The following is a 12,132-nucleotide window of genomic DNA, read 5'->3' as shown; positions in this document are numbered from 1 at the left end:
CTAATCTTCATGGCTTGTTAGATGCCATTTTAAAATGTGCTGATGTGGCTTTCTTCTTCTTTTTCTATTAGATGGCTAAACACTTTAGGAATGCTGGCCAATCAGGGCATTGATGTCGTGATACGACATTCATTTTTCGACCACGGATACAACCATCTGGTGGACCAGAACTTTAACCCATTACCAGTAAGTGCGGGATAAAGATTCCCAATTCCTTTCCATCTCATTTGGTTCTTTTGATCATGCCTTTTTCCACACGAGGACATTTTTTCTCCTTTTGCCATTGACAGTCTCTTTCATAAATCGGACAGAGCGTTCTTGTCTTTTGATTTCATGAACCATTCCATGGGCTTTGGGCTTCACCACCTCCCCCTACACATACAGCACCTACACAGACACACATACATGCATACACACATACACACATGTGTGTACATACATTTATATGTGTATATGTATAAATTTATTGCTTTTACTTTAGCAAACTTTGTACAATTAAGATTCCACATCTAGGGGTTGGGGATTTAGCTCAATGGTAGAGCGCTTGCCTAGCAAGTGCAAGGCCCTGGGTTCGGTCCCCAGCTCCGGAAAAAAAGAAAAAAGAAAAAAAAAGATTCTACATCTACTTGTGGCCTGTTTGAACTCTGCTTGAGAGCGGATTTTTCCAGATTGTTTTCTTTGAATGCTAATAGGAGGTATTAGCTCATGTCAGATGCAGCATGTTGAAAGCAGATGAGGGTGTTCACCAAGATCAGATCTAATAGGAGCCAGCTCTAGGGGAAGGGATGAAGTGCACTTGGAGTTAGAAGTTGGCCCCATATGATGATGAAGATTTGCCCCAAGGCAGAGTTAGTTCTGAGTGGCCTGCTGTGCCATCATCAGAGAAATCTCACGTAGCCCAGAAAAGCAGGTTTTTGCTTTTTTTTCTTAGAAATATCACACAGATGATTCTTTTACACAAGTATCATCTCATGGTCCTGGTGGAAGGTCAGACTCCTCTCCCCATACCTGTGGTTGCCCTTTGAGATGATGTGTCTGCTTTACTGGATAGGACACTGAGGGTGAGATGGGAACTGGGTATAGCACAGCCCTGGACCAGGTCCTGGGCCTTGAGTTATGGCTGGCTACCTTTAGGGCCCTGGGAATAGACCAAACAGTGCGTGAGAGCGTGTTCCTGTCACTTACCTCCTTTACCTGTTTCTACCCAACTTGTTCTTCATTCCCAACCCCACATCAAGAGGCCTCCAAGCCTAGACCAGGAGCAGTGTGGCCCACAAGGATATCATTCTCAAGTCTCAAAAGTGAAACCAATTGGCACATTGTTCTCACTCACAGAGCAAGAATAAATCTCGAAGTGTGTATGTGAGGCTGAGGGAGGAAGGAGGGGCCTGGGCTTTCTGCTTGGAACTGTAGAGATTCAGTTTGTTTTCATGTATCTGTGTAAATAAGCCAAAATAATTAGAAAACTATATCCAAGGCATACGTACTAAACAAGCATAGGTCACGTTTTCTATTTGGAACAAATGTAAGAGGCTTTGGGGGGTTTTGTTTTGGTTTGGTTTTTTTGTTTTTTGTTTGTTTTGTTTGGGTTTCTTTGGAGCAGCAGGAGTTGGGGAGGAAACAATGAATAAATAAATAATAGAATGTTATTATTCTATTATGCATCCAGATTCCTAGATGTGTATACAGGAAGGGCTTTTCTTACCACGTGACAGCTAAGGGAAGAGACAGCTGATGGTAAGAAGCCAGATATGCAGACTTTTTAAGCTAGGAAGAGGCTTACACGAACATTTCATGGCAGGAACTAACTCAGCTTGTCTGAAGAAACGCACGGTCACACGTGCCTGAGACGCAGAAGGAAGAGCCTTGGCAGCCGTGAAGTAGGCGGAGTCGGGCTGCTCAAGGCAGTTGTACTTTTATTGTAGTAGTGAGAAAAAAAATCACTGGAGAGCTTTGAGAAGGGAAGTAATCACTCCACCTCAGCGCACCAAGCACCATCCTTAACAATGCAGACCATACCTTACAATTCACAGATTAATTTTTATTTCTATTTAATGTTATTTGGTATATCGGAAAACTGCAGTCCTCCCTTTCTTCTTCCCTTCCTTCCTTCAAGCCTCGTTCACTTGTCTTCTTTGCATCCCATTTGATTACTGATAATTCCTGACTGCGCATCTCTGTGGTGAGCCAAAAATACAGAGATCCTGTGCAGTGGCGAGAAACGGAAAATGGATATGAGATCACTGTAGTTTATCATAACTGCTCCAAATAAAGCCTTCTGAGGTAAATGTGCTTATTAACTTTCCTGAAAACTTAGAAAGCTAAAGAGTAAATGAGTGTCCGGGGTCAGAGAAGTCAGAGTAGCCAGCTCCCCACCCCATCCCCGGGATTTTCTAGCTGTAAATCCTGTTTTCTCTCTACTGTGCCTCACTATTGCCCATAACTCTCACTTAGGTGTCTTTGTCCTGCCTGCGGCAAATTCTGCCCTTTTCTTGGGTCTGGGGAGCAAAGGAGACAAGGTGGTGCAGGACGGGTGTTGGAAGACTCAACAGGCCTGCTTTCCTGGATTAGACAACCCTGTATCTTACCACGCCTCCCTGTGACTGCCCCGGTCCATGGCAGCATACACTTAAGACACAAATATTCATGGCTTTATTCTCCCCAAATAAGAGTAAATGCCCGTGGCTTTCTTTAAAAGCAGAGCATAGAAATCTTCAGCTGGCACCTGATGGCCCCAGAACTCACATAAGCCTCTGAGATGTTGAAACAGTGTCCACGGATGTAGCACAAAGGCCCAAGTGAGCCGGGCATCACACTTCGATAAAGACACCATATGTAAAAGCACTTAAAAGAGAGCAAGCCCCTCTTTATCTTCCCTCATAGCAAATTCTGTACCTCATAAGTAGAAATTGCCACAGCTGGGAGTGTCCTAAGTGTACCCTGGAAAAACTTTACAAACCAGACCAGTACATTGCTGACTGGGCCCAACGACGGTAATGGAGTTGGGCTTAAGGATCATATTGGTCATTTCAAACAGCTATGGAGCTGATAACTGGACAACACTAATAAAAACCCGTGGGCTTTCCACTGTGCTGCTTCCTCAAGAGTGTTTAAGAGATTAGAGGGTTGGTGAATTGTACTTGAGTTTCTCTCAGAAAAAAAAATGTTTTTTCTACTCCCATTCTTTCCAACCCAGCTTAGTATATTTCAGGAAAGACTCTTATTAGCAAATTTGTTTCTGTTTTGCTGGTGCTCTTGAGTAAATCCAGAGACCGCAAGCTTCTGGGGCCTCAGGGCTCCTCAGACCTTGCCCTGCACCACCTCCCCTCCCTCAGCTCTGGCCGGCCTACTCCAACAGTACCTGTCAAAGGTTAGCGACAACGTCAAGATGAGTGACACTTTGGACATGGTTTCTAGGAGTTAGTGTGAGAGAACGCGATACAGAAGACTTTTAGGGCAGGGAAACTATCCTGGATGGCACTAAATAATGGGTTCTTTATATGCCAATCCCAAACCACAGACTGGACACCACAGATAAACCCTACTGTAAAATACAGGCTTTCCATGTCACCGATGGGAGGTCACCAAATGTGAGCGACCCACTCTGACGTTGAGGATGGAAGAGAATGTCAGGGCAGCACGTGGGGACATCTCCGTACCTGGTGGCTGGGTTTCCGTTGGACCTGAAGTCTTCTCTTTTACAACAGAAGTAGTGTGAAGAAGGGAAAGGGGGAAGGGGAGGGACAGAATGAGAAAGGTTCTACTCTGCTGTTCTGCTCAGGAAGCAACTCTTCAGCTACATTGCTTGTTCCTCCATGTTTTCTGCTCACAAAGTGGCGCCTCCTCCTGCTGTGAGACTTTCTCCCTCCTGAGGAAAGGAGCACATTTAGTTGAGCCACGCATTGTCATAGGCTCCCACCCTTTACCCTGATGGCCCTGCCATTGGGAAAGAGGGGACATGTGAGTCTCCACAGATGAGCAGTCAGTTGTGAGCTCCCTTGGGAGTAGACGATGTTTGTGCAGAAAAGTTCTGTGCATTCAGTGGACAGAGTCCAGACCCCACCAGCCCGGGCACTTCTCCTCCGAGAGGGTTCTGGAATTCAGCATGTTGCTTTTTTTAAGAGTGTGATTTACAGAGCTTTCAGGGAGAGGAATGGGGAATTAGTAGTCAGCATCTTCCTAGCTCCCACGCTAGGACGGCAAAAGGAGTCTCCACACAGATATAATTCAATTAAAAAAAATGAGCTCTGAGTTCCATCACCACTGTGTGGATGTGCAGATAAATTAGACATGGCCTCTCATCTGCAGTCAGTAACCCACTGTGTGCCTGTAGGTTACGGCTTGCCCTGCTTAGAGACGAGGCTGTCTTAGCATCCCACTGTGGGCATGGTGGGGCAGCTGTGTGCTCTGAGCACTCGTTCCTGACTATCGTCCTTGGTGAGTAACCTCTCAACAGCCCTGCGCGTCCATTGAACTCTCTGTGTGCGTTGTTCTGAGTAAAATCATCAGTCGTGGATGAGAGCGCTGCTCAGTATTCCATAATGAAATTAAACCTGTTGCCGTCACCATAGCAACATATTCAGAACCCAGCCATCACTGTTCAGACTCATTTAGCTTTTAGAAAGAGGCTCTGCCTTTGACTGCTGCCAGTCTGACTCGCTCGGTTAGCCCAGCTGTCATTTCACTCTAGGACGAGTTGTTTGTTACGTATGCCATCTTTCCTTCCCTCCAAGATGCTGGCGATGGTTACCCCTTATGCACAGCATAGCTGAGATACAAACACGGGATCAGCTCGGTGCACCCTTCCTTCACGAGGAAGAAACCTATTTCCCAGTGTTGCTGGATGGACTGGGACTTGAACCACCCAAGCAAGGGAGCAACACACAGCCTAGAACTGAGACAAGATTTGTGGTCCTAGTTCTACCATTAAGTATGTGCGTCTTTGGGCTCTGGCTTCCCTTTGATTGAGTTGAAGCGAGGATAAACTGCCTCCCCTCTGAACCTCCACAAGTCATCATCAGTGTACCTGAGAGAATCATTTAAAGCATAGAGATTTGGATTTTGCATTGATAAGTAAGCATAGAAAATTATTGGATGGGACTATATCTCAGAGCAAGAAAATTGCAGGCACTGTTTTATTGCTTCTTTGTAGACTCTTTATTGCTGTAATCAATAATATTGTTTTTTTTAAATCTGAGAAAATTGTTATTTTTGAAGACTATGAATGAATTAAAGTCTGCCTTTCCTTTAAGATGTCCACATAAACATAACTCTCCACCTACGTATGTCCTGTTTACTCAGAGGGACTTACTGCATCGTCATAATGCCGAACGCTGTGCTGGGGCAGCATCTGACTTCAAGACGCTGGCACCAGATGCAGACAGATGTTAAATAGATAAGAGGGACTATGTCAAAGTCCACCTTAAAGGATAGGAAAGGAAACCAAAATCTGCCTGCTGAGAGCAGCAAGAGCTTCCCAGGAATGGTTTGGGAGAGGCAGTGCCTAGGGAGATCCTCCTATGTGCCCAGTTTGGGTCAGGGGAAGAGCATCTAAAGACAAGCAGTGACATACACAGAAGCACTCGTTTTCCAGTGACCATGGTAGATGAATTAGGAATAATTATCACAGAAAGGTTTTCCCATTGTGTCCCATGGCCACACAGGGTGTGTGAAATTGAAGAACTCAAAGGCCAAAAACCCGGAGGTGGTATAGCCAGGGAGGTACAAACCCAGACAAACTAGCCTGTGACCTGTTTCTTAGTGCGACCTTTCTTCTCTTTCTTTTCTTTCCCGTGGGATCCATCAGGAACATGAAAGAAGCAAAGTGTACCTGTTTAGGGGTAGCTGCGATGTGAAATTCAATCCTGTCATCAGGGGCCCTACAAAGAGTTTTCCATGTGCAGCCTTCTTTGTGGGAGCCTACTGCTGCTGAGAGAAGGGCAGCCTTGGCTGAGGGATCAATCGCTGGGACTCAGGCTGCCTCCATCAGGGGCCAGAGCACCGGGCTGCATGCCCAGTGAGCATGACTTGCCTCTTTTCTCCTGTGTCTGGTAGCCGGGGCTTTGAGCTCAGAGCCCTGTTCTGCGTGTCTGACCAGGCGGGCAGCCCCTGGCCACCGATGCCTTTGCATACAAGCTTCTCTGATTATCCTCCTGCCCACCCTCATCTTTTATCAGCCTGAGCAATATGCACAGTATGGCAACAGCACACACTAGTATCTGTAACAGCTCACCCCTCTGGGAAGTAGAAACAGCTCTGAGCGTGGGTCTGGTCGGATGAGGCTCAAAATGCAACACTGTTATTTATAGTCACGTGAGCCTTTATTTCCTCTGTGAAAGCGGGCGACAACTGCCGAGGTTGGACAGCAGGGAGTATTGGAATTTACTCCTTCAAATGCTGACTTTGAGGTCAGCCTGAGCAACTTTTCCAGTTACCTCCTATATGTACTTGAAATTACTAGAACCCCCGCGGACATCAGTTCCCTCCTCCCCTGTGAGAGCAGAACCCATCTTGGAGGGTTGTAAAGGGTCGCATGGTGTAGCTTTCACCCATCATACGTACTCAATGATTGTCAAGGGCTTTTGTTTATGAAGTGACTTTGTAAGATATAAAATTGTAAGTCACAATAATAGTGCTTAACAATAACATGAACATAACTGTGGTAAGAATCTTTGAGTATTTGTATAGATCTATGGAAATAGATTCAAGTACTAATGAATAAAATATGAAATGTAGATTTTTAATTAAATTGCCAGAAAATTAAAGGAAGAAAAAGAAAAGCCGAGACTCCTGAATTTGAGAGGAATTGACTGCAGATAGTAATAGCAAACTAAATGTTTGATCTCCTTTCCCTCCTGCAAAGATGCTGCCCCCAGTGAAAGCAATTGAGGCCTTGACAGGGCTACTGTGCTAATGCTAACCCCTTCATGTGGTGTCTAGGCATGGCCCAGAAAGCCCTGGAACCCATGAACACATCCAAGTGCTAATGACGGCATAGTATGTAAGTCACTGAGTAGTAACAATTGAGGATCTCACTCTGCCGTCAGCCCTTCATATTGTCCCCACCAATGTGGGGTTCTTGGAGATCACAGCTGCTGCAGATTGTGTGGTAACCTAAGTAAATCAGAGAGAAGAAGCGACCACAGAATCACTGTGTCTGAGTTTAGGAGCATACTGTGCTCCTTGAAGCAACCTTAGATGACAATGAACAAGGTCTGCTCAAGACTGAGTAGAACGGATCTTGCCCAAGCTGTCAGCCTGCCCAGACCATGAAAAATTACCTAAAATAATCAGAAAGAAAGAGGAAACAAAGAAAAATACAAAGGGTGTGGGGGAGGGGACAATGCCCTTTAGAGGGTGAGAAGGCTTTCTGGTGAGTGTCACAGAGAGACAAACTTAAGGTTATTTCACCAAAGGCGCTGTGTTTGTGACAGACAGCACTTCTGGGAACCAACAAGATCCTGATTGCTGACTGTTAGAAACACCACCATGTCTTCCTCTTAAGACTATTTCTATGTTTTAATAGCTATTAGTTTTAAGTGAAAATTTTTCTAGAAGTAGAAAAGCCCTGGATTCAGCACTAAGTGAACGCACACCCTCAGCACATGAATATACCTGACTGTTCATATGCACATGCACACAAACATGCATGCACATACATACCTGAAAAATTAGGGCCAAAAATGATTAAAGAAATGGTTATGAAAACATGGAAATAGAAATAAACATAAATTCTGATTTTAAGTTATTTAAATATACCCCACAATTTATACATTCTCAGGACTCTAGCAGCCATTAAATACTTCTGCCACTAACTTTACACTCTTAGCAGTATCTTTTTCCATCTCAGATTTGGTTTTTTTTTTTTTTTTTTTTTTTTTTTTTTTTTTTTATTAACTTGAGTATTTCTTATATACATTTCGAGTGTTATTCCCTTTCCCGGTTTCCGGGCAAACATCCCCCTCCCTCCTCCCCTTCCTTATGGGTGTTCCCCTCCCAACCCTCCCCCCATTGCCGCCCTCCCCCCATAGACTAGTTCACTGGGGGTTCAGTCTTAGCAGGACCCAGGGCTTCCCCTTCCACTGGTGCTCTTACTAGGATATTCATTGCTACCTATGGGGTCAGAGTCCAGGGTCAGTCCATGTATAGTCTTTAGGTAGTGGCTTAGTCCCTGGAAGCTCTGGTTGCTTGGCATTGTTGTACTTTTGGGGTCTCGAGTCCCTTCAAGCTCTTCCAGTTCTTTCTCTGATTCCTTCAATAGGGGACCTATTCTCAGTTCAGTGGTTTGCTGCTGGCATTCGCCTCTATATTTGCTGTATTCTGGCTGTGTCTCTCAGGAGCGATCTACATCCGGCTCCTGTCGGTCTGCACTTCTTTGCTTCATCCATCTTGTCTAATTGGGTGGCTGTATATGTATGGGCCACATGTGGGGCAGGCTCTGAATGGGTGTTCGTTCAGTCTCTGTTTTAATCTTTGCCTCTCCCTTCCCTGCCAAGGGTATTCTTTTTCCTCATTTAAAGAAGGAGTGAAGCATTCACATTTTGATCATCCGTCTTGAGTTTCGTTTGTTCTAGGGATCTAGGGTAATTCAAGCATTTGGGCTAATAGCCACTTATCAATGAGTGCATACCATGTATGTCTTTCTGTGATTGGGTTAGCTCACTCAGGATGATATTTTCCAGTTCCAACCATTTGCCTACGAATTTCATAAACTCGTTGTTTTTGATAGCTGAGTAATATTCCATTGTGTAGATGTACCACATTTTCTGTATCCATTCCTCTGTTGAAGGGCATCTGGGTTCTTTCCATTTTCTGGCTATTATAAATAAGGCTGCGATGAACATAGTGGAGCACGTGTCTCTTTTATATGTTGAGGCATCTTTTGGGTATATGCCCAAGAGAGGTATAGCTGGATCCTCAGGCAGTTCAATGTCCAATTTTCTGAGGAACCTCCAGACTGATTTCCAGAATGGTTTTACCAGTCTGCAATCCCACCAACAATGGAGGAGTGTTCCTCTTTCTCCACATCCTCGCCAGCATCTGCTGTCACCTGAGTTTTTGATCTTAGCCAATCGCACTGGTGTGAGGTGAAATCTCAGGGTTGTTTTGATTTGCATTTCCCTTATGACTAAAGATGTTGAACATTTCTTTAGGTGTTTCTCAGCCATTCGGCATTCCTCAGCTGTGAATTCTTTGTTTAGCTCTGAACCCCATTTTTTAATAGGGTTATTTGTTTCCCTGCGGTCTAACTTCTTGAGTTCTTTGTATATTTTGGATATAAGGCCTCTATCTGTTGTAGGATTGGTAAAGATCTTTTCCCAATCTGTTGGTTGCCGTTTTGTCCTAACCACAGTGTCCTTTGCCTTACAGAAGCTTTGCAGTTTTATGAGATCCCATTTGTCGATTCTTGATCTTAGAGCATAAGCCATTGGTGTTTTGTTCAGGAAATTTTTTCCAGTGCCCATGTGTTCCAGATGCTTCCCTAGTTTTTCTTCTATTAGTTTGAGTGTGTCTGGTTTGATGTGGAGGTCCTTGATCCACTTGGACTTAAGCTTTGTACAGGGTGATAAGCATGGATCGATCTGCATTCTTCTACATGTTGCCCTCCAGTTGAACCAGCACCATTTGCTGAAAATGCTATCTTTTTTCCATTTGATGGTTTTGGCTCCTTTGTCAAAAATCAAGTGACCATAGGTGTGTGGGTTCATTTCTGGGTCTTCAATTCTATTCCATTGGTCTATCTGTCTGTCTCTGTACCAATACCATGCAGTTTTTATCACTATTGCTCTGTAATATTGCTTGAGTTCAGGGATAGTGATTCCCCCTGAAGTCCTTTTATTGTTGAGGATAGCTTTAGCTATCCTGGGTTTTTTGTTATTCCAGATGAATTTGCAAATTGTTCTGTCTAACTCTTTGAAGAATTGGATTGGTATTTTGATGGGGATTGCATTGAATCTGTAGATTGCTTTTGGTAAAATGGCCATTTTTACTATATTAATCCTGCCAATCCATGAGCATGGGAGATCTTTCCATCTTCTGAGGTCTTCTTCAATTTCTTTCCTCAGTGTCTTGAAGTTCTTATTGTACAGATCTTTTACTTGCTTGGTTAAAGTCACACCGAGGTACTTTATATTATTTGGGTCTATTATGAAGGGTGTCGTTTCCCTAATTTCTTTCTCGGCTTGTTTCTCTTTTGTATAGAGGAAGGCAACTGATTTATTTGAGTTAATTTTATACCCAGCCACTTTGCTGAAGTTGTTTATCAGCTTTAGTAGTTCTCTGGTGGAACTTTTGGGATCACTTAAATATACTATCATGTCATCTGCAAATAGTGATATTTTGACCTCTTCTTTTCCGATCTGTATCCCTTTGATCTCCTTTTGTTGTCTGATTGCTCTGGCTAGAACTTCAAGAACTATATTGAATAAGTAGGGAGAGAGTGGGCAGCGTTGTCTAGTCCCTGATTTTAGTGGGATTGCTTCAAGTTTCTCTCCATTTAGTTTAATGTTAGCAACTGGTTTGCTGTATATGGCTTTTACTATGTTTAGGTATGGGCCTTGAATTCCTATTCTTTCCAGGACTTTTATCATGAAGGGGTGTTGAATTTTGTCAAATGCTTTCTCAGCATCTAATGAAATGATCATGTGGTTTTGTTCTTTCAGTTTGTTTATATAATGGATCACGTTGATGGTTTTCCGTATATTAAACCATCCCTGCATGCCTGGGATGAAGCCTACTTGATCATGGTGGATGATTGTTTTGATGTGCTCTTGAATTCGGTTTGCCAGAATTTTATTGAGTATTTTTGCGTCGATATTCATAAGGGAAATTGGTCTGAAGTTCTCTTTCTTTGTTGTGTCTTTGTGTGGTTTAGGTATAAGAGTAATTGTGGCTTCGTAGAAGGAATTCGGTAGGGCTCCATCTGTTTCAATTTTGTGGAATAGTTTGGATAATATTGGTATGAGGTCTTCTATGAAGGTTTGATAGAATTCTGCACTAAACCCGTCTGGACCTGGGCTCTTTTTGGTTGGGAGACCTTTAATGACTGCTTCTATTTCCTTAGGAGTTATGGGGTTGTTTAACTGGTTTATCTGTTCCTGATTTAACTTCGATACCTGGTATCTGTCTAGGAAATTGTCCATTTCCTGAAGATTTTCAAATTTTGTTGAATATAGGTTTTTATAGTAAGATCTGATGATTTTTTGAATTTCCTCCGAATCTGTAGTTATGTCTCCCTTTTCATTTCTGATTTTGTTAATTTGGACACACTCTCTGTGTCCTCTCGTTAGTCTGGCTAAGGGTTTATCTATCTTGTTGATTTTCTCAAAGAACCAACTTTTGGTTCTGTTGATTCTTTCTATGGTCCTTTTTGTTTCTACTTGGTTGATTTCAGCTCTGAGTTTGATTATTTCCTGCCTTCTACTCCTCCTGGGTGTATTTGCTTCTTTTTGTTCTAGAGCTTTTAGGTGTGCTGTCAAGCTGCTGACATATGCTCTTTCCTGTTTCTTTCTGCAGGCACTCAGCGCTATGAGTTTTCCTCTTAACACAGCTTTCATTGTGTCCCATAAGTTTGAGTATGTTGTATCTTCGTTTTCATTAAATTCTAAAAAGTTTTTAATTTCTTTCTTTATTTCTTCCTTGACCAGGTTATCATTGAGTAGAGCATTGTTCAATTTCCACGTATATGTGGGCATTCTTCCCTTATTGTTATTGAAGACCAGTTTTAGGCCGTGGTGATCCGATAGCACGCATGGGATTATTTCTATCTTTCTGTACCTGTTGAGGCCCGTTTTTTCACCAATTATATGGTCAATTTTGGAGAAAGTACCATGAGGAGCTGAGAAGAAGGTATATCCTTTTGCTTTAGGATAGAATGTTCTATAAATATCCGTTAAGTCCATTTGGCTCATGACTTCTCTTAGTCTGTCTACATCACTGTTTAATTTCTGTTTCCATGATCTGTCCATTGATGAGAGTGGGGTGTTGAAATCTCCCACTATTATTGTGTGAGGTGCAATGTGTGTTTTGAGCTTTAGTAAGGTTTCTTTTACGTATGTAGGTGCCCTTGTATTTGGGGCATAGATATTTAGGATTGAGAGTTCATTTTGGTGGATTTTTCCTTTGATGAATATG

General features: G+C 43.1%; 1 protein-coding gene across 22 annotated transcripts in view; it reads left to right on the top strand.

Annotated features, from left to right (window-relative positions):
* Hpse2 (heparanase 2 (inactive)) overlaps positions 1–12,132 on the top strand; it is a 705,780-nt gene that overhangs the window by 566,512 nt on the left and 127,136 nt on the right. For all 22 annotated transcript variants that reach the window (XM_087578435.1, XM_087578476.1, XM_087578514.1 and 19 more), the window contains 1 exon segment: positions 72–186. In XM_087578435.1, coding sequence (XP_087434561.1) covers positions 72–186 — 115 coding nt within the window.

This window comes from Rattus norvegicus, chromosome 1, assembly GCF_021556685.1.
Source record: "Rattus norvegicus strain SHRSP/BbbUtx chromosome 1, alternate assembly SHRSP_T2T, whole genome shotgun sequence".
Taxonomy (NCBI): domain Eukaryota; kingdom Metazoa; phylum Chordata; class Mammalia; order Rodentia; family Muridae; genus Rattus; species Rattus norvegicus.
The sequence above is the reverse complement of the archived record's forward strand: the minus strand, read 5'-3'. Positions and strand labels throughout refer to the sequence as shown.